We start from the raw sequence: 24,277 nt of genomic DNA on the forward strand, positions 1-24,277 counted from the left end.
TTTCTGACTCCGGTGGGCAGGACAGGGCCATGTCACCCGGGAGATGTCTCAAGCAGGTAATTGAGAGCCGGCCTTCCTGCCTCCCTGCACCACCTCACGCCCCAGCAGCAGGCTGGACTTTGGAGACTGTTCCCATTACAACGTATCATCTCTCACTCTCGCAAGCGAAATGGTGTTGAAAGTTACACGATCTTATCCGTGTTGTTCTTTTGAGCTTCAAACAATCACACGGTCCTCTTTCATTCTTACAGTCACGTAAGGGAGGCATTACCTCCATTGTACAGATGAAGAAAGTGAGGTTCAAAACTGCTACCTCGGCTAGGGCCATAGAGTTTCTAAGGCAAAGAACCTTGAGTCTCTCACCCAAGAGTGACGCGTTTCTGTTCACTTTCCACAACCCCAGCAGAACGGGAGGACCGTCAACAGGACGTGCTGTGAATCCGGGTTTATCATCTCGTTTTATACGCCCCCCGATAGCGGACGGGTCACATACACTAAGAGGTAGGGACACAGTGCAATCCCACAGGATAGTGTACAGAAAGCTCCCTGTTTTCACATCTGGAAAGTTCTCCGAAATACACTGTTGTAGGAAAAGAGTAAGGGCAGAACAGTGTATACAGCTGGCTGTCTTTCAGCAGTGAAGGCGGGAGGGGGTGGCTTGACTCACATCTGCGTGAGTTAGTGCGTAGGTATACAAGGGAATTAATGGTTACCTCGTAGAGTAATCCAGTGGAGGGGTGGATTCTCAACACATACCTTGTTACTTTGATTTGTTTGAACCCTCTGAATCGATGACTTGTTCAAACCTTTAGACATACTGCCTACGAGACAGAGCTTCTCTTCAATAATATTTTCCCGCCTTTACTCTCCTCCCCAAGCTATACGTGTACACACAAAGAAATAGACCCGGAATAAGTTTTCAGGAGGAAAAAAATTGCAGGTGCAGAATCAGTCAGCCATGACTGAACATGGCCCCCCATTTATCCATTTATTTCTGAGAACCGATGACTTTCACAGACACTTTCTGCACCCAGACATCTCTGTAGTGAGAAGCTTTGGAAACCGAAGGAAAGATCTGAAACCAAAGTAAAGGCCGTTAGGAACTTCTTCCTCGGCCTTTCTCAACACAGGCAGAAAGACCCACAGGCTCATCTCTGGTGTCAGACCTTCTCAGTTGCTCCTATAGAAACTCCGCACGGTCAAGAGGACCCAGGCTCCCAGGGAAGATGCTCTCATTTTGTTCTTCAGGCAGCGTTGCCAGATTTGGCGCATAAGAATGCAAGATGCCCGGTGAAATCTGAATTTCAGATAAACAACAATTTTCGTCTTAGCGTCGTATATTTTGTGCAATAGTTTAAAGCATATTTAGTCTTCAACAATTATTTGCTGCTTATCTGACATTCACATGTAACTGAGCATCCTGTATTTGGTCTGATGACCATACGTTACACACTCAGATGCCACCTGGAGGGCATCGAGTAAGTGCCCGTGAACAATTAGAAGGACAAGGAGTGCCTACCGATAGAACTTTCTGGGATGACCGAGGTGCTCTGTATCTTTCTATCCAAGACCGTAGCCACCAGCAACTTGAACTGTAGCTAGTGCAACTGAAACCTGAGTTTTCAACTTAATTTCACTTAATTCTTTAATTTAATTATGCTATATTTAAACTGAAAACGTCACATGTGGCCAGTGGCTACTGTGTTGGACACGGCAGCTGTAGAACCATCATGGATCTCCCTCCAAAGTGAGTAACTGGGATGTAAGCCTGGGTGGAGGCTAAAATGGTACATACCCCAGGGATAAACCCTCAAGGCCCTGCGGCTTGGTGACTATTCCATTTCTGGGCACATCTAAGGTTTGTGGTCAGCACGTTCATTCGGAGTATTTACTGAAACTCCACCATGTGGGGAGAATGTAAAGTGCCAGGGTATAGACACGGGTGGGATAGATTCTTCCACAAACAGCCTGGAGAGGAGCGTGTTAACTGGATAATCCGCGCGTTGGAATGTAGGAGCCAGGAGCTGCCCTTCTGTGCAGAGCAGACACTGTGAGTGGATGAAAAAGTATTGACTTTGTCACACGCACCCGCTGCGTGACTCTTTTCTTTCCAGGATTCCAAGCGAACCCTTAATAACCACAGACCCAGTAGCACATTAAAGAGGATTCTTTTATGCGGGGGTATCAGCCGGCAGAGAAGAGGCCCTTAAAAGAATGAAGGGTTTCCTGAGGGTTGTCATGAAGACCTTAAATCTGGGGAGGTTAGTGCACACAGCCGAAAAGGGGGAGCGTGGAAGGCAAGCGGGGCGCACTTCCCGATCTCGCTGCACGCCTGCTAACGGGGTGAGCTGCGGGTGACGGTGAGTGGACAGACCCCTCTCTGCAGACGTGTAGACAACCACGTGCGGGGCTCAGAGAGGGCTTTCTGGGCTACGCCATCCCCTCCCTGCGCGTTCGGCGGAGTTGAGTGGCTGCCACTTCCCAGACCTTCTGCTGGATGCAGGGAAGGCACAGTGAGAATGCAGAGAGGTCCCCATTTCATGGAGCGGAGGCTGGAATGGGGAGACGCCAGAGCTGTGAGACCCAATAGGTAAAATCTGGGACTGTAGTTCAAAGAATCTACACAGGGTCACGGCCAGAGAGTGACCTGCCGGAGCAGCGAGCAGAGGGAGGCTACTTTTTAACTTTATTCTTGACACTTGAAGTTACCAACTTAATACACGCCCATTTTAACACTTTACACTCAGATGCTTGTAAAGGTGAAAAACCTCTCTTCCTATAACCTTACATCATGGGGGCTTGTTTCTAGAAGGTAGATGTCCTCTTTTTTCAAGGGCCAACTTTTTTTTTTTTCCTGTTTGGTTTCTGTCTTTATTTATCTAGAACTGATTTGTTGTACACAAGGCCAAGGGTCTAATACTACATTTAAATAGATATTTCCAGGAGAATTTTTCAAAAGAGTATAGGCCGTGGCAATCCTTCCCCGCCCTCAGTAGTCCTGTGTACTATTAGTTTCCGTGGATGTCTCTCCATGGAGCGGAAAAGGCATCCCGTTATTACTGGTATATACAAAGCTTAACTACTAGAAAGGTTAACTTTTTTACCCCGATATGCATTGGCCACTTGAATTTATTAAAAAAAATTTTTTATGTCTATTTATTTTGTTTTTGAGAGAGAGAAAGAGAGACAGACCGAGCGGGGGAGGGGCAGAGAGAGAGGGAGACACAGAATCTGAAGCAGGCTCCAGGCTCCGAGCTGTCAGCACAGAGCCCGATGCGGGGCTCGAACTCAAGAACCGTGAGAGGGTGACCTGAGCCGACGTTGGACGCTTAACCGACTAAGCCACCCAGGCGCCCCTGGCCACTTGAATTTAATAAAAGATACAAAATATCCTGGTTGGTCATTTTCTTCTATTATATTGTCTTAAATCTCCTTCTGGCCTATGTAATTTATGTCCTGTCTTCTACGGCTTTGTTTCCTGCCTTGCTTAACAATAACACCTGACCCTCAGTGTTCGCGCACACGTACACACACACACACACACACCCCTGAAGTTAAGATGGTTCCTAAAGTGTCATCCAGTATTTGTATTTTGTATCCAGATCTTTGATCTGTCTGGGTAGGTCTGTCAGAACAGGACTGTCTGAAGAAAAGCAGAGTCCTGAAGGGTGAGAGAGAGCTTTCCAGAAGACAAGTCAGGGAACAGGTATTTCGGAGAAAAAGAGCAACAGTGAAAATGTCTTGAAACAGGAAAGAGCTTGGCAGGTGGAAAGAGACCAGTGCGGCTGGAACAGAAAGATGGAGATAAGTCCGAGAGAAGGCCAGAGGCCAGAGGCCTGAGGTGGTCATGGGTGGCCCCTCAGGTCATGGCAAGGAGCGTAGAGAATACAGGAAGACACGTGTTGAGGGTATAGGTGACATGACTTATGGATAGTTTGGATTTGTGGAGAGGAAGGGAAGCGAGGAAGGCTCACCCCCTAAAGTTTTGGCTTGAGCGAATGGATTTAGGGTAGTGTCACTTCCTGAGTGGGAAGGAATAGAGGGAGTAACAGGCTTACGACGTCAACTCCTGTGTCTTAGGTGGATTCAGGCTGAAAAGAGAGTTGCACGTAAAGGAGTTGGGGAGAAACGTGCATACACGCATTCGCATTTCACAGTGGAGGTCGGGGCTGGAGATGTAAAATTGGAAGTTTATTGCGCATAAAACAGCCTCGGAAACTGCAGTTTTGATGGAACATCAAGGGCATCGGGGAAAGACCGGGAACAAGTACCAAGCGTCAAGGTTCTGAACTTTAGGGCACGTGGTCTAGTCTGACCGTGTTGGGATCCATCTTTAACGCAAAGGCAATTTGTTGTGGTGCAAGGTCAAGTCCTGTTCTTTCGGTTCTGGGTATCACCACCGCCTGGTGTCCCCGAGAGTGAGGAATGTGGGAAAGGGTTAAGCTCCACCTGGCAGACAAACCACATGTGACAAAGAGCCTGAGGCTTAGCACACTCACTTCTTTGGGAAACAGCCTCAACTCTAGCCTCAACACCTACTGCATAGGTGGTTTCAAAATGTAAAAAGGGGTTTTCTAGCTGGTGATGCTGTATCATCCTGGTCTGCATTGTTGGGGATGCCCTAAATAACCAAATAATGATTCAGCTTAGCCTCACATCTCAGTAAATCCCCGAGATCAACTTTTTGTCCCTGGGGTCCGGGTGTCTCCAGTAATTGGAAGGCCTGGGTTTATCATTCTCATCAACTTGCCCCAACTGAAATGGTCCTCCCCAGGACCCTTGAGGCACGGCGGATGGAGACCTGCTCGGTGGCTGGAAACCAACTGAAGCTACTGAGAATTTATTGCTCACTGGAGAATTTTCCAAAGGAGTAGCTAGGGCTTTTGGATATAAACAGTGACGTTTCAAAGAGGAAGGAAAAGAAGTATGCTGGAGAGGGGGAGCTAGGACACATCTCTAAGCAGTGTCCTCTGCTCGGGGAACGGCCTCTTGGCTGTCCTCTTAGGTAAGAGCTGGTCACTTGGCACCTTTTGTGCTTCTCCGAAGCTCCCCAAATAAGATGCCAATGCAAACTAGTTTTTCAGAAGAGATTTTCTACTGCAAAGAGAAGATGTTATTAGCAACCTGTTAGTCTCCTCTGGTGATAAGCAGACCCTCTAGAACAAAGTGCTTCCTGATGGCCCAGCCACTGACTCAGCTCAACATTTACACACTGCCGAATTTTCGAGTGTTTATCTTATGTAAGGGTCCATGCTGACTGTTAATTTAACAAGATGGGGTCTTTGACTTTAAGGAGGTCTTGCTGAAGAGAAAACAAATAAAATTAACACAATGTATCCTTAACCCAACAATACAGAGTTTTGTTACTGAAGCCCAGAGGGGAGAATTCAAAATCATATCTTCACTAACTCCTTCTTCATGCACAAGAAATTACTTGATAAAGTCCTGTAACTCTTTACCGAACCACCTCCTGATTGTTCCCCTTGTTTCAAGCCGAGGGGCTTTTCCTCTGGGTTTGCAGTGCTAATACCATGGGTGACCTTCCTCCGTTTGTGTAGATTCCAGGGAGAACACCTCTCCTCTTTCCCTTGAATTCTTCACAGCTGAGGATACAACTGGTGACAGTCGGGTACATGGACAAAGTTAAGCCATTATGTATTGAGTTTTTACCGGTTTTATTATTCCGACAATCACCTATTAAGGGAGCTGTGCTTACAGCAGAACAGCCAGCAGTTAAAGTATTGGCTTCCTGACCTTGGGACTTAGACAAGGTCTAAGTCTGTGTTCTGTTCCTGTTACCTAGGCTTTCAAGTCTGGAGAGCGATAGCACTTACCTGTAGATTGTTGGCTTAAATGAATTTTCTGGAAGCAGGTAGGACTATGCCTGACACAGTAAAGTGCTTAGTGTCAGCTGTTGCCCTTGAGTGCCTGTGTTCTAGTTTCAGAACCCACACTGCTGAGCCTACTTGTTTCACCACTAGGTGAGCGAAGGTGAACAGGAAGAAATGGAGGCAGGGGGGAATTGACCACGAAGCCCAAGGTCACCCACCTGGTCAGTGCTGGAGCTGGGCTCAAAACCAACCTGGAAAGTTCATGAAGAGCATTGCTAGGCTCGTATAAAGCAATTCGGACCTAAGGATCCACGTTCTCCAGCATACAAGAAATTCTGGGTGCAAAGAACCTGGTCCTCTGGGCGGACCCCAGTCTGGACCGCTGCCAGGCTGGAACCTCCCCGTGTGCAGTCTCAGCCAGCCTACCCCTTAGAATCCTTACAAACTCAGAAAACTCTAACGTGTTAGAATCAAGGCGCTCACTTGTTCTGCTGCTTTGTCGTCACCAAACTCCCAGACACCCTAGCCCCTTTTTTCCAGGGTGACTATCAGGCTGGGGGAGCAGGAGGCGGGACTCGGGGAAGGAGGGAGGTGGGTGGGAGTGGAGGAGGAGGAAGGCTGGGAGGGTGGAGGCTGCTTCCAGACCATTCCAGAAGCGTCACCATTTAGAAAGTGGGAGGCATGTCCACGGGGAACCAGCTTCTGTTTAGACGATCTCCCCTCCCCTCCCCGTGCATATTCCGATATGAATGCTCCCAACACTGCCACCTGAAATGCTTCAGTGGGAGCTCCAAGAGCGTGTGCAAGAAGCTGTTTGTTTCTCCTTGGGCCGCCAGAGTCTCCGAGTGCAGGGGTGTGGGCAACCCGTGGCCCACTCACCCTTTCTGCCTAAGAACTTTCCAGAGCACTAACCCAGTCACCCCAAAGAATCACTTGGAGACTCAATCCTAGAAAATAAGATTGCAGGAAGTTTTGCACGGTCCCAGATTGCAGCTTTTGGTGTTGGGAGCAGCTAAATGACTAGATCCTTAGTAGCAACTGCTTTGGAGAGGCCTGTGGCCCGATTCTACCTTTTTTTCAGGCTGCCTTAGGAACCTAGGCATTTGAGCCTCTTGAAATAAAGTGTTAATTGCAGTTGGTTGAAAGTCCAGCACTGCTCTAGGTTAGGGGCTCTAAATGCATTGATTGGCAGAAAGGTCTAATGAAAACACCAATTTCCCACCAGTTTATGGATGACAAGACCGAGTACCAGGAGTTAGAAACTGGTTCCAAAGCCAATTGACTTGTAAACAGGAGAAGCCTCAATTCGAATGTGGATTCAGTCAGTATTGTGAACTATCCTGTTCGGGGAAAGCCACTTTTCAGAGACCCTTTCCCATACTTGAAGTTTCAGATAATCTTTGAAAACTTACAGGAGCAGACGCTAACTCCTTTATAGATTAGTTAAGACGGGTTGCTCGCAGCCCAAGACGAGGCACCTACGAGACTGGCCAGGGAGTTACCGTGTTACTCGGTTAAGTTTACCTTCAAGGGCATCCGAGCAACTTCGCAAGACAGCTTAAGAAATCACTGCGGAGCTGCGCAGTTAGCCGAGTTTTAAGTTAGGCATTACTATCCGAGGTGCCTAGATTCGTGAAGTCAGAAAACACAAGCAGTCGTCGGACACTCGATTTGCCGTTACCTACAAGGACCGGGCGATTTTAACACCTGGACACCTTTTTTCAAAAGCCGAGGAACCGCACTATCCTGGCTTGGGCTAAAGTCAACTTACCTTTATCGACTTCCCCGCCTTAACCTAAAAAGTGGTGTTAGCTCTTCCTTTGAAGTGGTGGGGGGGGCTCTGAAAAGAGCCTTTGGGTATGAAAGCGCTTCCGGAAACTCAGAGGACTGCCAGATCACTTGCCCTTGGCCTTGTGGTGGCTCTCGGTCTTCTTGGGCAGCAGCACGGCCTGGATGTTGGGCAGGACGCCGCCCTGCGCGATGGTGACGCGGCCCAGCAGCTTGTTGAGCTCCTCGTCGTTGCGGATGGCCAGCTGCAGGTGGCGCGGGATGATGCGCGTCTTCTTGTTGTCGCGGGCCGCGTTGCCCGCCAGCTCCAGGATCTCGGCCGTCAGGTACTCCAGCACGGCCGCCAGGTACACCGGCGCGCCGGCCCCCACCCGCTCGGCGTAGTTGCCCTTGCGGAGCAGGCGGTGCACGCGGCCCACCGGGAACTGCAGCCCGGCGCGAGAAGAGCGAGACTTCGCCTTGGCGCGAGCCTTACCTCCCTGCTTGCCACGTCCAGACATCGTAAGCAACGAAAAGAAATCCCAAGACAAGAGAACTAGTCACTTGCCAAAAGAGAGCAAGCCGGGAAGTAGGTAAAACATCGCTGCTTTTATAGCCATTTCCTGGGGAGCAAACCCGGTTGCCTGATTGGCTAGTAACGAGTCTCAGTCAAGTAGCCAATAGAAAAGCTTTATTTCCATACCTCATTTGCATAGTTCTGCCCATGGATGACAGCCTCACGGCTGGTCTTCCAATGAACTAAGACGCGGTCTGCATCCTTCATTAGCATAAAAGCCCTATAAGTAGCAGACATTCGCTTCCTGCTTTCACTCCACTTCTGGCGTTCTGAGGTTTTAAGATGCCTGAGCCAGCGAAGTCCGCTCCCGCCCCGAAGAAGGGCTCGAAGAAGGCGGTGACCAAGGCGCAGAAGAAGGACGGCAAGAAGCGCAAGCGCAGCCGCAAGGAGAGCTACTCGGTGTACGTGTACAAGGTGCTGAAGCAGGTGCACCCCGACACCGGCATCTCGTCCAAGGCCATGGGCATCATGAACTCGTTCGTCAACGACATCTTCGAGCGCATCGCGGGCGAGGCGTCGCGCCTGGCGCATTACAACAAGCGCTCGACCATCACGTCCCGGGAGATCCAGACGGCCGTGCGCCTGCTGCTGCCCGGGGAGCTGGCCAAGCACGCCGTGTCCGAGGGCACCAAGGCCGTCACCAAGTACACCAGCTCCAAGTAGACTCGCCAAGTAAGCGCCCTCTTACCCAACCCCAAAGGCTCTTTTCAGGGCCACCCACATGTCCACTAAGAGAGCTGTAATCAAACACTTGAGTTTGCATGGGGGAGTTAGCAAGATATTTACCTTAAGGTATTCTACTTTAGAAAATGCCATTGCACTGTAGGAATAAGGTTTTTTGTTTGTTTTTAACGGTACTAAGAGACGGAAGTGAAGGTGGTACTAGGCACTGCCGAATTTTTTGTGCGAAATGTTCTATTCCATTACTCTATGCTCCGGGGAGTTTTCAGTGAAAACGCATGCTGTTTCGGGTCCGTGCTGTCTGCCTTATGCGACTCCCAACCTTCATTGGTGGCTGGTGGCTTGTAGTTAGGATCCACATACTGCTGTAGAAGACGCCTGGTCAAAACTGCTGGGTAACTTGCCTCCAAGGAGTCTGAACTGAAGGCAAGCAAGTACTAGGGGCGGAGAAAGGAGGTGGGTCGACGGGAAGGACGCCATTGAAGTTGGCACACTCAGTCTCCCAATAGGGAACCTTCCGGTACCAGATACCGCAGGCAGTCTGTGTGTGGGGAAATTCCACTTTAAGCACTTCCCTCGTGGACTTTGCTCCAGGCAAAAGTTTTAAGGTGTAAAAAGCGCCTTCTACGTTTGTTTTACTCAAGTCACACGTTTCAGTACCAAGTGGTCAAGTTTGCTTCTTCCATTAAAAACGTGGGAGGGTACAGGGAATACACTTTGTTACAAAGGACACAAAGACCCGTACAATTTCGGATAAAATGCAGGACAGTGGCAGACGCTGGTCACTAGCTCCTCAGCCAAACGTGAAGGTTTCCTGAGTCCTTCAGCAACTGAAATTGGATTTTTTAAATTCTCCTATGTGCCTATTGAGCCTGCTTAAGGACTGGTGGTCCAGTCCAGACTGACCACCTGTCAGCGAATCAGGTTACCCCCAAAACGTGCAGCTTCACTATTACCAGGTTGACTACAAGGGGTTGTTTGTTGTTTGTTTGTGTTCTTGTTTTTTTCCGTCGCTTCTCCCCTTTTTGTCTTATATAAATTCTGGTCTGCCTTTGTTGGATGAAATAATTCTATAGTTTGTTCTCCCTTCTATCCAAGTGAAGGGCGGGCTACTCATGAACTACCTGACCATTTATTTCTGAAGGTTCCACCAAGATGTTGTTTACCTAAGTCCTACCATAGGAATCAATAGAAATGTGTGACCTGGAAAGGAACCTTGTCCAGCCCTGGGCTGTTGGGAGTTTTGTGCTTATATTCCTTTGGTTCTTGATGGCTGCAACGTATTCTTGCCCAAAGTTGTTTCTTATTTTGGCTTTTCCTGATTGCCCTTTGCAGATCGGGTACACCCTGCTGGCTTTATGTCAGATCGTGAAGAGATTAGTTGGTGGCAAAGGACAGGGAATCTGAAGTCTAGATCATTTGTTAATTTTTCTGGGGTTGATTGTGTTTATGTACTATTTGTTCTTATAATTCTCTGGCATTTGAGAACACACGAACAGGAAGTTGGTCTTTTCTTTCTGGCCTTTAATGTGATCCCCTGGGTTTGGTGTTTTATGTTTGTATGCTGTGGATTCCTGAAACTAAAGATAAGAGTCTCTTTCCTCCTTTCCAAACGTTCTTTTCTTGTGTTTTCTCCTTACATATCCAAATAGTCGTCAGTATCTGCAAAAACAGCATCCCTGCTTCCAAGATAATGCAAACACAGACTGGCAATCCGTAGTAACTTTTGACTTTAAGAAAGCGGTTAGGCCTTACAGGAGACTAATGACAAGAAAGAAAACAAGTTAAGCAAATCTCCAGCGTGCAAAGGCCTGTCTCTTGCGAGGCAGAAGCCTCTGAAGTTTATGATTCAGCAACACAAAATTATTGTCGCTTCAGGCTTTTCAAGGTTAGAGAGAAGAGAGAAGACACGTGGTATCATAAATCACACTACTGAGTCGGACCAAAAGTGAAGGGTTCGGATACCTTTTTTTGAGAATATTTTCTGTTTTGTGAATACAAATGATTTGGAGCAAGTTGTCTACTCTACCTCAGCAGGGGATCAGTAAATTACAGTGGAAACTTATTTACATTTTCAAGGGCTTATATAAAGACTGAAAGACACAATTGCACGTAAGAGACACTAGGAGCTAGAGAGTATAACGCTAGAGGAAATAAGTCAGTCAGAGAAAGACAAATGCCGTATGATTTCACACGTATATGGAATTTGAGAAACAAAAGCAGCAAAGGGAAAAAAGAGAGAGAGAGGCAAACCAAGAAATGGATTCTTTTTTTTTTTTTTTTTTTCCCCAACGTTTATTTATTTTTGGGACAGAGAGAGACAGAGCATGAACGGGGGAGGGGCAGAGAGAGAGGGAGACACAGAATCGGAAACAGGCTCCAGGCTCTGAGCCATCAGCCCAGAGCCCGACGCGGGGCTCGAACTCACGGACCGCGAGATCGTGACCTGGCTGAAGTCGGACGCCCAACCGACTGCGCCACCCAGGCGCCCCAAGAAATGGATTCTTAACTATAGAGAGCATACTGAGGGTTGTCAGAGGGGAGGTTGGGGGGTGGGGGGGTGTGTGTGCTAAATGGATGGTGGGGATTAAGGAGGGCACTTGTGAACAGCGCCTGGTGATGCATGAAAATGTTGAATCCCTGTCGTGTTCCTGAAACTAATATTACACTGTATGTTAACTAACTGCGACTTAAATAAAAACTGAAAAAAGAGAAACTCAAATCAAAATAAACGTTCTCCCAATGTTTTAAGTGTGCTACCCCTTTCAACTATAATTCAGAGAAAACAGAAAAGTTTAACTGTGAATTTAGTGGTTTTATTTATTTATTAAAAAAAATTTTTTTAATGTTTATTTATTTTTCAGAGAGACAGAGACAGAATGCGAGTGGTTTGGGGCAGAGAGAGAGGGAGGCACAGAATCCAAAGCAGGCTCCAGGCTCTGAGCTGTCAGCACAGAGCCTGACGTAGGGCTTGAACTCACGAACTGGGGGATCATGACCTGAGCCCAAGTTGGATGCTTAACCCACTGAGCCAGCCAGGTGCCCCAAATTAGTGGTTTTAGGTAAGAGGTTATAGGATAAGAAACAAAACAGAACTCTATCATTTTTGAACAACTTAACATTTTTAGTTCATGGTATGTAATTTTATAGGAAGATAGCACATATTTTTAATGAAGTAACTTTTTGGATACATTCATTGGCTTCACACTTTTGCTTTAGAAATGGCTTTTTGTCTTTTTCTTTGTTATTGTCATGATGTAAAAATAACATTAGCATGCTATTCTAGTTCACACAAGTCTAGGGTTTATTTTCTTTTTTTTTTTTTCATTTTATTTATTTTTTTTTAATAGGAAATTTATTGTCAGATTGGTTTCCATACAACACCCAGTGCTCATCCCAACAGGTGCCCTCCTCAATGCCCATCACCCACCCCCCCCTCCCTCCCACCCCCCATCAACCCTCAGTTTATTCTCAGTTTTTAAGAGTCTCTTATGGTTTGCCTCCCTCCCTCTCTAACTTTTTTTTTTCCCTTCCCCTCCCCCATGGTTTTCTGTTAAGTTTCTCAGGATCCACATAAGAGTGAAAACATATGATATTTTCTCTGTATGACTTATTTCACTTAGCATATCACTCTCCAGTTCCATCCACGTTGCTACAAAAGGCCATATTTCATTCTTTCTCATGGCCACGTGGTATTCCATTGTGTATATAAACCACAATTTCTTTATCCATTCATCAGTTGATGGACATTTAGGCTCTTTCCATAATTTGGCTATTGTTGAAAGTGCTGCTATAAACATTGGGGTACAAGTGCCCCTGTGCATCAGCACTCCTGTATCCCTTGGGTAAATTCCTAGCAGGGCTGTTGCTGGGTCATAGGTAGGGTTATTTTCTAAAATAAAAAAAAAAAAAAAAAAGAAAGAAAGAAAGAAAGAAAGAAAGCAACCCTAATTAATTTGAACTTACTAAATTTCTTCCAGTAGGTTTACTGGTTAGAAGAGTTAAGATCACTTTATTTAAAATTACACATCTGTAAATTACACACTGAACTAAATTAAATCATAATAGATAATATTTTTAAAACAGTTAATGTTCATAATGTTGCATACAAATCACAAAAGCTCAGCGTGTCAGCTTAAATGCTGAATTCACAACCTATACATAACTGTAAGAATTTTAAGGCATATTAAATTGAGTATTTAAATGCCTAATCTTTGGATACCTGGACAATTTCTGAATTAGAGGGTACAAAATATGCATCCCTAAAAACAATTTGGTCTATGCAAGGCCCTTATTTTTACACAGTGGAGAATGACCCTAGATTAAAAGTTAGAGAATGTGGAGATGCTTTAGGAGAATGGAGGTAGATATATTCGCTTATTTTTGCCAGGAGAGAACACAATCGCCTGGTTCTTTTCTTTTTTTTTTAAGGTGTATTTATTTTTGAGAGAGAGAGAAAGCAATCAGGGGAGGGGCAGAGAGAGAGAGGGAGGCACAGAATCCAAAGCAAGCTCCTGGCTCTGAGCTGTCAGCACAGAGCCTGATGTGGGCCTTGAATCCACGAACCTTAAGATCACGACCAGAGCTGAAGTCAGAGGCTTAACTGACTGAGTCACACCTTCTTCTTTTTTTTTTTTTTTTTTAATTTTTTTTTTTTTTAACGTTTATTTATTTTTGAGACAGAGAGAGACAGAGCATGAACGGGGGAGGGTCAGAGAGAGGGAGACACAGAATCTGAAACAGGCTCCAGGCTCTGAGCCGTCAGCACAGAGCCCGACGCGGGGCTCGAACTCACGGACCGCGAGATCGTGACCTGAGCCGAAGTCGGCCGCCCAACCGACTGAGCCACCCGGGCGCCCCACACACCTGCTTCTTTTAAGGGCTGTTGTTAACACACAGAGTTCTGATCCTATTAAGTATTACAGCTGTAGAAAGACACAAATATGCACACAAGATCATGGCTGTATTTAGTGTGTTTATTTATTACGGTAACAAATGGAAGTTGTTACCGTTTGTTAACGTAGTAAATTCAGCTTAATATGTGTTTTATGCATGCTGATTAGTTAAATATACTTCAGAAGTGAAGTTAAAGGCTTTGAATTGATCATTATAGACTTTATCATTATATTTATCTATGGTATGGGTATATCTAAAAACACATGCACAGGAAGGTTTACTAGGATTCGTTAAAAACAGAAGCAAAAAACACTACAAGAAAGAGAAAAATTCAGGATTCAAATGGAACTTTCAATATATTGTCTCTCTGCCAAGTGTAAGATAATTTTCAACAAAAGTGCTTTGTGTCAAAGAACCTGCTCCCATCACTTTATGCTGTGTTTTACAGGGCACTCTAAAATATGACTGCAACCATTTCCCCATTTTTATATACCTATGATTTATGGTTACGTCTTTTTTTTTTTTTTTTTTTTTTTTTTTTTTTTAATTTTTTTTTCCAACGTTTATTTATTTTTGGGACAGAGAGAGACAGAGCATGAACGGGGGAGGGGCAGAGAGAGAGGGAGACACAGAATCGGAAACAGGCTCCAGGCTCTGAGCCATCAGCCCAGAGCCCGACGCGGGGCTCGAACTCCCGGACCGCGAGATCGTGACCTGGCTGAAGTCGGACGCTTAACCGACTGTGCCACCCAGGCGCCCCTATGGTTACGTCTTAATGTAATAAGCAGTTTGCTCTGACAAGTTTATTTTTCACCGTCCCAGATTCAAGCTCTGACTACAGATCAAAACTCCAAAAAGATTTCTTTTACACTGGGCCTTGCTTGACAGCCATTGGGTAACCAACGATTTATTCCCTCCACTTAATGAGAGGAGGGACGATAAAATAATTAGGTGTGTTTGGTATTTTTCAAATACTGACTGCCAAATCACTGCTTGGTCTGCTTTTTATATAATTCTTAAATTTTCTTGCCTTCACATTGTTTTTGAATGTTTATTTATTTTTGAGAGAGAGAGAGAGAGAGAGAGAGAGAGTACGGGTGGGGGAGGGGCAGAGAGAGAGGGAGACAGAGTCCAAAGCAAGCTCCAGGCTCTGAGCTGTCAGCACAGATGGTGATGTAGGGCTTGAACTCACAGCCATGAGATCATGACTCGAGCTGAGGTCAGGCGCTTAACCAACTGAGCCACCTAGGAACCTTGAATTCCTAAATTTTCCAGTCTAAACCCAGCTTCCCAACCTCCTGATGAGAGTAAATCATATAACTTTGTAACAACTGTTCTCACACTAAGCTCGTTTTATGCTGGTTTGTCTGATGTCCCACCCTGATTACACTTTTGACACATTATTTGGTAGTTAATTGTTTCTGAAGAGTAATCCGGGTAGATTTTTACTGTTATGTTTTAACTTAACTGTTCCCTATAATGAATAATTCAGTGGGGGGAGGATAATTACTCATGAGAGGAAAAGGAAGAACGAGTAGTTACAATTAAAGGTAATGCTAAAGAAAATACCCCAACTGCAGTGTGAAAAACAGCCCTTAACGTTTTCATCACCATTAATACTATAACAACAATTTTCTAGTTTGATTTCTGAAAATAAAATCAAATATAACCGGCCCCTCAATAAAAATTGACTATCACAGGGGCGCTTGGGTGGCTCAGCCAGTTAAGTGTCCGACTTTGGCTCAGGTCATGATCTCACGGTTCATGGGTTGGAGCCCCGCATCGGACTCTGTGCTGACAGCTCGGAGCCTGGAGCCTGGAGCCTGCTTCGGATTCTGTGTCCCCCTCTCTCTCTGCCCTCCCCTGCTTGCACTCTGTCTCTGTGTCTCTCTAGAATAAATTAACACTAAAAAAATATTGAAAATCGACTATCACAAATCTCTCACAACTCTTGTATAGCCCAATCATCTCCAGACTTTACAGTCATGTAACAAAAAAATAACTCCCACGACAAGCACAAACCAGTTCAAATTTTACAATATGTTGATTAGGCCAAAGACGCGACGAGTGATTGAATCTCACCTTATTTATAATTAATATAAATTGCAAAACTATAAAGGTGGGGCAAGGCTGCAACAGCCACCTTAAGAACCACATTAACGAATCAATTTCATGTTATTGTTAAAATTTATGGATTTTCCCCCCCATGGTAATGCCTTTACTATTTGTGAATGATAAAAAGATCATAGGTAAAATACCTTCAAAAATCTGTATGAAAGTATTATATTGGACATCTGTCCATATCATCCCCCATCTACTGAGTAGATTATATGAGAGAATTTAAAGTAAAATTTGCCCCAAACAACTTAAACTTACGGTGCCAAAATTTTACTCTTTCCCCTAATAATAATGATAACGTGTCCACCCCTGAAGATTCTCATAAATTCTTATCATTAGAGATTGTACCAAAAGATCCGTGTGGCTTGGTTTCTCTTCTCTTTTGACATGTTTTGCTTTGGGGTGTTCTGACGTTGTTGTATATTATGAATAACTAATGCTATTCATACACTATCATAATTGAGCAAATGGAAGTTACCTTTGAAAAGATGTCACCACACTCACTTCTACAAAATATACACTTATAGACTGCATTCAAAGAGACTTCAAGAAGTGTCTTGCTATGACATCTGTCACCCCACTGCTGGCCAGGGTTGATTTGGCTGGTCTGGCTGGCTAGGCTGGCGTCCCCCTTCCTCCCTCACAACTCCATGTGAGTCCCTTCCGGGGCTGTGCTAGGTCGGAGAGGATGACCTTCCCCAATACAGGAGGACCATTCTGTGGTCAAAGGTACGGGAGTAGCTGTGCTCTCCCGCCAGAATCTCCCAACAAGCTCTCAAGGTCCATTTGTAGGAGGAAGTAGGGGACTCAAGCTTCCAAGATTCCTGATACGTCCGTATGAGGCCCTGCACGTGGCAGTCTGCCTTTCTAAAAAATAAAATAAAATAAAATAAAATAAAATAAAATAAAATAGTAATGTAAAATAAAATCAAATAGAAATGTCAGCTTTATAGCAATGGTAGAAAAGGCCATCTGCAGGACTTCTAACTAAAAACATTGTTTTTACGCTCCAGGACAGAGGGATATTTGATTCTCAGTGCAGACATATGTGGAATCTCACCACTTTGGTCTAAGTTCCTATTGGAAACACAATCCGAGACTCATTAAAAACTCTCCAGAATTCTGGAAATAAGAAGTCTTGCTCTTATGATTCTACAGATCAAGATGAGATCTAGAGTCGACTGTTTTCTTCCTTTTTCTTCCTCTCTGTTTTGCCTTTTTCTCCAGTATCCGTCTTTCCAACAATTCGACTTTGGATTTGGTCTTCCTCAGTATAGAATAGAATAGAATAGAATAGAATAGAATAGAATAGGATAGGATTCCTCAGAGCCTAGACCTCCATACCTTGGCTAAAATTTCCTAAACAAGAATGAGTGCTTCTGACTGTGGCTCAAATTACAATGGAAATAGTCAAGAAAAATGATACACGTTTAACTAAAATATATCAGAATGATCTTTGAGAACTATTCTAAGTAAGACAAGCCAGTTAAACACTTGGAGACTACCTTGACTTCAAATACTTATATGTGTGTGATTACTCTCATACCTTTTTTGACCAAAGTCAAACGTGGGGGAGTTGAGAAATTCCTGTGCCAGAAATGGTGGAGACATGGCCTACCCAAGATGGTGGTGGTGACTGAGGGATGGAGGAATATTCTATGCAGAGACAGCCTGTCCCGTGCTCCACAGACAATCTTGAGAGTTTCTGAAGAATCGCTAATTATTTTCTTTGAAAGTCCTCCTTGGTCTGTGTAAGAACAGATTGTCCAGACTAAAAATAATGCACAAACGTAACATCCTCTTCTTACTCTGCAGGCTTTTTCTCCCCCCCCCCCCATCTCTGTTATAGAATCATCTTTTTTGACTTTGTTGGATGAAATCAATGTATTGCTTTGTACGCAGGAAAACAGCCGGCTGGTAATTACCCAAATGTCTTTGAGTTTCTGTTTGACAAACCTACCGCTCTGAGCCGCTGGGTGGTAATAATTGCTTACTCATGAAGCTGGGGTGAGGATTACATGAAACAGGAAATATAAAGCACTCATCCCAGGGATGGTATCATGGGAGTAAAATAGCTCCATGGTGAAAAAAGCATAGCGTCTGGAGACAGAATCTCCAGGTTTGACCCCCCCCCCCAGCTCCCTACTTATTAGCTGTGAGACTGAGGCAAATCCTCATCTCATCTGTGTGCCTCAGTGTCCTCATTTGTGTCTTTTTTGTTAATTGTTATTTTTTTTTTTATTTTAAGTAGGCTCCATGCCCAACACGGGGCTTGAACTCATGACCCCGAGATCAAGAGTCACATGATCTACTAACTGAGCCAGCCAGGCACCCCTGGCCTCGCTGGTGTCTTGAGGATGATGGTAATAGCGTCTACCTTCTAGATGTTTGTGGAGATTAAAGATCTTTAACGCACAGAAAGCACTTTTGAAGAGTGCCCCGCACATGGCAGTGCTCAGTGTCTGCTGATATTTGACAAACTTCATTTATAGCCTTTTTTATATCCCTAAAGGGACCTAAGGCAGATTATGATGATCTTGGTAAAAGCCGGTTTTTCATAAATCGGGAATTTCACAAGTGATCTGATATAAAAAGAATGCCAACCGATTTCACCATGTTTTACCCTGGTCCAATAGGTTGAAAGAAAATGCAGTCCCCCGCCCCCCGCACCACACCCCATATTTAATGACCTCTCTAGGCCTCTTCCTAAGGGCATAAAGAATAATCCCCGCATTTCTCTTGAGTCTTCCAGATTTGGAAGGTGTGTAGATTCAGCACTTTGCTAAGTAGTCCCAGATGTCCTAAATTAAAAGGCATTAAACGTTAGTTTTTCCAAACTTTCACCCTGGGCCATCCTGGATGACCAAGCGGAAAAAGAAATGGGGCCGAATACACATCTGCCGGTGACCTTTCCTGCAAGATATTCTAGGCTCGGATGAAAATGTCTAGACTCTGCCAATCAGCTTGACATCTTCAAGCACTGTGGGTTCATTATAATTTAAGGAGAAGAGAGTAAATCTGGAAAATGAGCTACTTTTTGAGTGAGGAAGAGGAAGGCTTTGGTTGGCTCAGTTGAAGACTTAGGTAGCTTTATCATCCGGTATGCAATGTGCATTGTAGTTGATAGAAAGGCCTGTTTCTTTCTGCTATGGTTTTTCGTGGTGTTAGATGTCCCAGCTGTTGGCTCTGACAGGACAAAGGAACGGCAGTGGCAGGGCTGCTCTCATCGAGGAGGAGACAGACGTACCTAGAGGAGGCAATACTGGCGTGAAACCTTGACCTCATCCCTTAGACTAAACTTGTCTTCCGACCCTCTCAAGTGCTCCAAGCAAAAGACTTGCCTTCAAAAGCCACAAGGATAAACCTTTGTTCTCATTCTTTTCTCCCTCCTCTCTTCACTTTCTCCTTTATTTTCTTTTCCTTTATTTTTCTTTTCCCTTTTCTCCTCGGTTATTTCTTATTGGCCCAAACTCCGCTGTGGGACAGCATATAAAAACACAAAAATACTGAAGATGGAAATGTGCCCCTTTTACTGCCGGACTTGCTTAAATAGCTGTGGCGAGAGATATTGGGTGCTAGGTTTGAAAACACACACACATTTGGGCTTTAGGGCACTGAAATAAATATAGTTTTTACAGCTGAGAAAAGTCAATGAAATCGTGTATTTAAGAATCGTACCGAGATGGTGCAGATTCTCAGACCGCGAAGGGAAGGGAAGCTGCTAGGCGGGAGGGTGGGTCAGTGATACCTGGCGGGCGTCAGGGTGAGGGCTTTGGGGAAGGTCTGGGAGAGTGCTCAGGGGTCTTGATTGTCAGGGTTAGAGCTGGAACTTGGCCCAGTCAGTTCTAAACATAAATAAGACTGAATGGATTGCAAATTTTTCCTATATTCTTTTATATATATATATATATATATATATATATATATATATATATATGTATATATGTGTGTGTGTGTGTGTGTGTGTGTATTTAGGGCATACATATGCTTTTATATTTATATATATTTAGAGCTTATATATGCATATATATACACACACACACAGACACATACATATGTTTCAAACATTTTTAGGTGTACAACAAAATTGAGAGGGGGGTACAGATTTCCATATACCCGGAGTCCCCACACGTGCGTAGCCTCCCACCTTAGCAACATCATTCACCAAAATGGCACTCTTTTGGATGACCCTACACCGGCATATCACAATCGCGCGGGGACCATAGTTGGCCATTGCGGTTCCCTCTTCGTCGTGTACATTCTATGGGTTCGGACAAATGTGTCATGACATCCATCCATCATTATAATATCACACAGAGGCTTTTCACTGCCCTAAAATGACCAGAGATTTTAATCAGCAGGAACTGGGGGGAAGGGCGGCGGGGCCTCTGTCTGGTGGGGCGTGTGAACTGGGGCATCTTGGGTGGTCCCCATGTGCCTGAAGGGGATACTTATCTTGCCTTTAGGATTCTCCAGCGCACTTTGACACGCCCTTCCCCTCCACCCTGTGCCTGGGCCCTCCTTCTCCCCTCTCTTTTGTCTTCCAACACCCTGCTTTCCTGGCTCTCTGCCACCCACATACACTGGACCTCCATTTTTTAAAAAAAATTTTTTTCCTTCCTTCTTGCCTAGAAACCCCTACTCATCACCATCCCACAGGCATCTTCCGGCCCATCGCCTCCCAGTTGTCCGGTGTGAGCATTGCACAGTTTGTACTTAGTTGTGACCCCTTGTCTACTAGGCTTGTCCAACAGGCTCTGGGCTCTGATTTGGTCACCACAGTATCCCTAGGGGCTGTTGCCGGGCCTGGTGCACAGCCACACACATAAATGACAGAATGAATCAGTTCATTCACTAATTTTTGTGGAATGCCGCCTGTGTCCCAAGGTCCCGTGTGCATATAGCAGTGAATAAAATCACAAAATCCCTTCCCTCGAAGAGCTAGGACTCTAGGAAGGTAAGATTGAAAAACAGAATAAATAGCTAAAATGTCTGATCTTTCAGAAGGCAAGTGTCATCCAAAAAACCAAAAGCCAAACCAAAACAAAACAACAAAGGCGGGCTTAAGGCATGAGGACGATGAGGTGGGGGCTGCCGTGATGAACGAGGAATGAAGTTCTGAGCAGGGGGCCCCAGGGTGCTCCGGGCTTGACTGGGAGACCAGATCCAGGATCAAGGTGCTACTACGAATAACAATGTTGAGTCTGCTTCAGGAGACAAGCCTCAGGTCAAAACAAGGTGGGTGACCCTGTTCTATGAAACAGATCTCCCAAACCTAGGGGCTAACCACAATAGATATGTGTCACTCTGTTACACAGTGTTGTATAGTGTCCCGTCACAATGGGGGGATGGGGCTCGACTCCATGGTCCCTCAGGGACAGTTTCCTTCCGCCTGGTGCCTCAGATGTCCCCGGGTCTTAGAGATCTCTGCTGGAGCCCGGACATCCGGCCTGCAGACAGAAGAAGGAGGCTTTCACGGGCCAGGCCCCGAAGCGGCACACGTTATTCCGTCCACATGATTTTGATCGGAACTCAGTCCCAGCACCCCTAACCTGCCAGAGAAGTGGGAAAATGCGGACCGGCTGCGTGGGTCGGCGCAAAAAAAGCCGATGGATTCAGAGCAAGCAAGTGCTTGGGAGTCACGAGGTCCAGCTTTCTTCCCAATCCCTCTCCCTCTCACCCTCCGGGCCCTCTTAAAGGTCAAAATGGGGGGCGCCTGGGTGGCGCAGTCGGTTAAGCGTCCGACTTCAGCCAGGTCACGATCTCGTGGTCCATGGGTTCAAGCCCCGCCTCAGGCTCTGGGCTGATGGCTCAGAGCCTGGAGCCTGTTTCCGATTCTGTGTCTCCCTCTCTCTCTGCCCCTCCCCCGTTCATGCTCTGTCTCTCTCTGTCCCAAAAATAAAATAAAAGAATGAGGAGGGAGCCGTGGGGTGACTCAGTTCTTTCTTTTCTCCCCCAGCCCTGAAGGGCCACCCTCTCACCATCAGTGACCGTCTCCTTGGAAGGGGACAAAGTCACTGCCGTCCCGGGGCTCACATCGTGGCTGGAGAAGACAGACAATAAACAATAGTTATTATACACAATTATATAGAATGTGGGAAAGGAAAGGTGGGTCACATGTGGCAGTGCCTGTCATTTTAATATGTTCACTAATGAAAATGCTTAATGTAACCATAGCTGCTAACACTGGGGTCGCACTTAGCCAAGCACCGTTCTGAAGGTTTGCTCTATTAACCCAGTTAATTCCCAAACAATAAAACGGTTGCTGGAAAGCACACGGGGAAGAAGAACGAGTGATGAAGAAAAGAAGAGAAATCAAAGTCCACCATTGTCCCTCTGGCGTGTTTCGAGGACCTGTCCCTCCTTCTCTGGTTCCACAGTCTGTGTGTTCGTTCGGGTGTGAGCGGGCGAGATTATGTGTGAGCTCACAGAGGGAGAGCGGGGGGGATGCCTCCAGCGCGGGCCTTAAATTGGGGGCCTCTTCAAGGGGTTTAAAGCCACACGTGGCCCTTGTCATTGTTCAGACCATGACATTTGAAGGGGCAGTGAGTCCGTGAAATGCACTCTCGGAATATCAGAGGTCACATCTTGAGTCAGCAGAGGTGGGCGGTGGTGTGAGGGGCAGACTGTCCCTCACCAGTTAAAGAGAGAGAACTGCCTTCCCTCGTCCGCCCACAGACCACCAGGCTCTGCTTCAGGAGAATCTCTCCTAAAACTTACCTGAATGTGACCGTGATGGCCCTTTTGTAAGTCCATACAAAACGTGCAGCAAAGTCTCTGTGTCTGTAAAGTGAAATGATCGCCTGGGCATTAGACGTGTCCAGCACGGGTTATAGTTATGAGTCCTCAGGCCCGCCAGGTGTGCGAACACTTGTCACAGAACCCGGATGTCCCCGCCAAAGGGTCGTGTCAGTCCGCATGCATTGAAAGGGGGGGGGGGAGTGTTCCCTAACAAGGAAACCCTGCCAATGTCTTCCTGCATGGGGTTCCATCGCCTCCGGGGATAAAATCAGGTTTGCCTCTGCTTGTTTGTCAAGACGAGGGGGAAAAATGCATTTTGTAACATCTCAAGAAACAGACTAGGCATTTATTTGGGCGCATTTCCATTAGATATGTTTCCTTTGACTTGTTTCAAAGGTGGTGGGGGTGACTTCATCTGTTAGCAGCGCGACGGACACCCGAGAGAAGGGTGGCTTCGGGGATGGTTTCAACCGCTCCCTGTGGGAATACCGAGCTGGAACTCCAACCCATGGCCGTGCCAAGGGCCTTCCTCGCCCCTCACGGGCAGTCCAACTCACCCCCAAACACCCCACCTTAGACAACCCCCACCACCTGGCCTTTGTCACTGCGGTACCTTTGTGAAAAACCCCGACACGACAAATTCTTACTCGTCCTTCAAGACTTCGCTCAAATGTAACTTAGGAGACACTGACGGAACCATATTCATCCTTTATTTAAGAGTCTACAGAGACTCCAGAGGGTGTGAATCACCACCCAACAGCCGTGTCACCTGGGAAGCTTAACCTTCGCCTTCTCATCTATCCAGCGAACAGAACGATAGCAGGTGCCTCATAAGGTTGCTCCAAGATTAAATGCGTTGGCATCAATAAAGCGCTTAGAACACACACTGCCTGGCGCAGAACGAGCTCCCAGTGAAATTAGCCGTTGCCGTTACCGCTGTTGTCTCAGAGTCAAGTACAGTGTCAGGTATCTGATGAATTATAGAAATGAATTGATCACTCAATCTCTCTCTTTTCATAGGAGCCGACGGGTTTTAGACATCTTTTCCCACCACTGCTCACTGCTAACCATCGCGGCATCTCTCGCATAAAACAACGAGCGACGTTACGAGAGGATAAATGGAAATATTTTTAATGATCATGGAAGGCTCAGTAAGAACCTGGCTAAAATATTTTTTTCTGAGTATAAAAATATTAAATGTTTATTGTAGAAGTGTGTAAAAAGAAAAATATATAAAGAAGAAATTAAAATAGTCCTGGTATGTCTTTTTTTTTTTCCCCAAAAAATTTGTTTAATGTTTATTTTTGAGAGAGAGAGAGAGCATGAGCGGAGGAGGGGCAGAGAGAGAGGGAGACCCAGAATCTGAAGCAGGTTCCAGGCTCCGAGCTGTCAGCACAGAGCCTGATGTGGGGCTCGAACTCATGAACCGCGAGATCATGACCTGAGCCGAAGTCAGACACTTAACCGACTGAGCCACCCAGGTGTTCTGGTACTTCCTTTTAATATGTATGTGACAAATATGTATAGATGAATATGAATACATAAGGTACACTCATAACATATATCATATATAAAGCAAATTTAGGTACCATGCCATAGATACACATATATAATTTTCTAGGTAATATGCTTAGAAGCACAGCTTTTAAAAATGTTTGTCTACTTT

The 24,277-nt window shown here is 45.7% G+C and overlaps 2 protein-coding genes across 3 annotated transcripts; one reads left to right on the forward strand and one right to left on the reverse strand.

The window, feature by feature from the left end:
* Nucleotides 1–7,663: 7,663 nt before the first annotated feature.
* On the reverse strand, nucleotides 7,664–8,152 carry LOC123609475 (histone H2A type 1-C). The gene has a single exon (XM_045500551.1). It carries the CDS (start codon nucleotides 8,117–8,119, stop codon nucleotides 7,727–7,729), a length of 393 nt encoding a protein of 130 aa, XP_045356507.1. The 5' UTR covers nucleotides 8,120–8,152; the 3' UTR covers nucleotides 7,664–7,726.
* A 270-nt stretch (nucleotides 8,153–8,422) lies between these two features.
* Nucleotides 8,423–23,863, forward strand: LOC123609482 (histone H2B type 1-C/E/F/G/I). Of its 2 annotated transcripts, XR_006717781.1 has the most exons (3): nucleotides 8,423–8,847; nucleotides 21,830–21,978; nucleotides 23,632–23,863. XR_006717781.1 is itself a non-coding variant. In XM_045500560.1 (2 exons), exon 1 carries the CDS (start codon nucleotides 8,458–8,460, stop codon nucleotides 8,836–8,838), a length of 381 nt encoding a protein of 126 aa, XP_045356516.1. In that variant the 5' UTR covers nucleotides 8,424–8,457; the 3' UTR covers nucleotides 8,839–8,847; nucleotides 23,632–23,863. The 2 variants fall into 2 exon arrangements, 1 of the variants encoding a protein (XP_045356516.1); XM_045500560.1 differs by lacking the exon at nucleotides 21,830–21,978 and having other exon boundaries at nucleotides 8,424–8,847.
* The last annotated feature ends 414 nt before the right edge of the window (nucleotides 23,864–24,277 follow it).

Source organism: Leopardus geoffroyi, chromosome B2, assembly GCF_018350155.1.
Source record: "Leopardus geoffroyi isolate Oge1 chromosome B2, O.geoffroyi_Oge1_pat1.0, whole genome shotgun sequence".
Taxonomy (NCBI): domain Eukaryota; kingdom Metazoa; phylum Chordata; class Mammalia; order Carnivora; family Felidae; genus Leopardus; species Leopardus geoffroyi.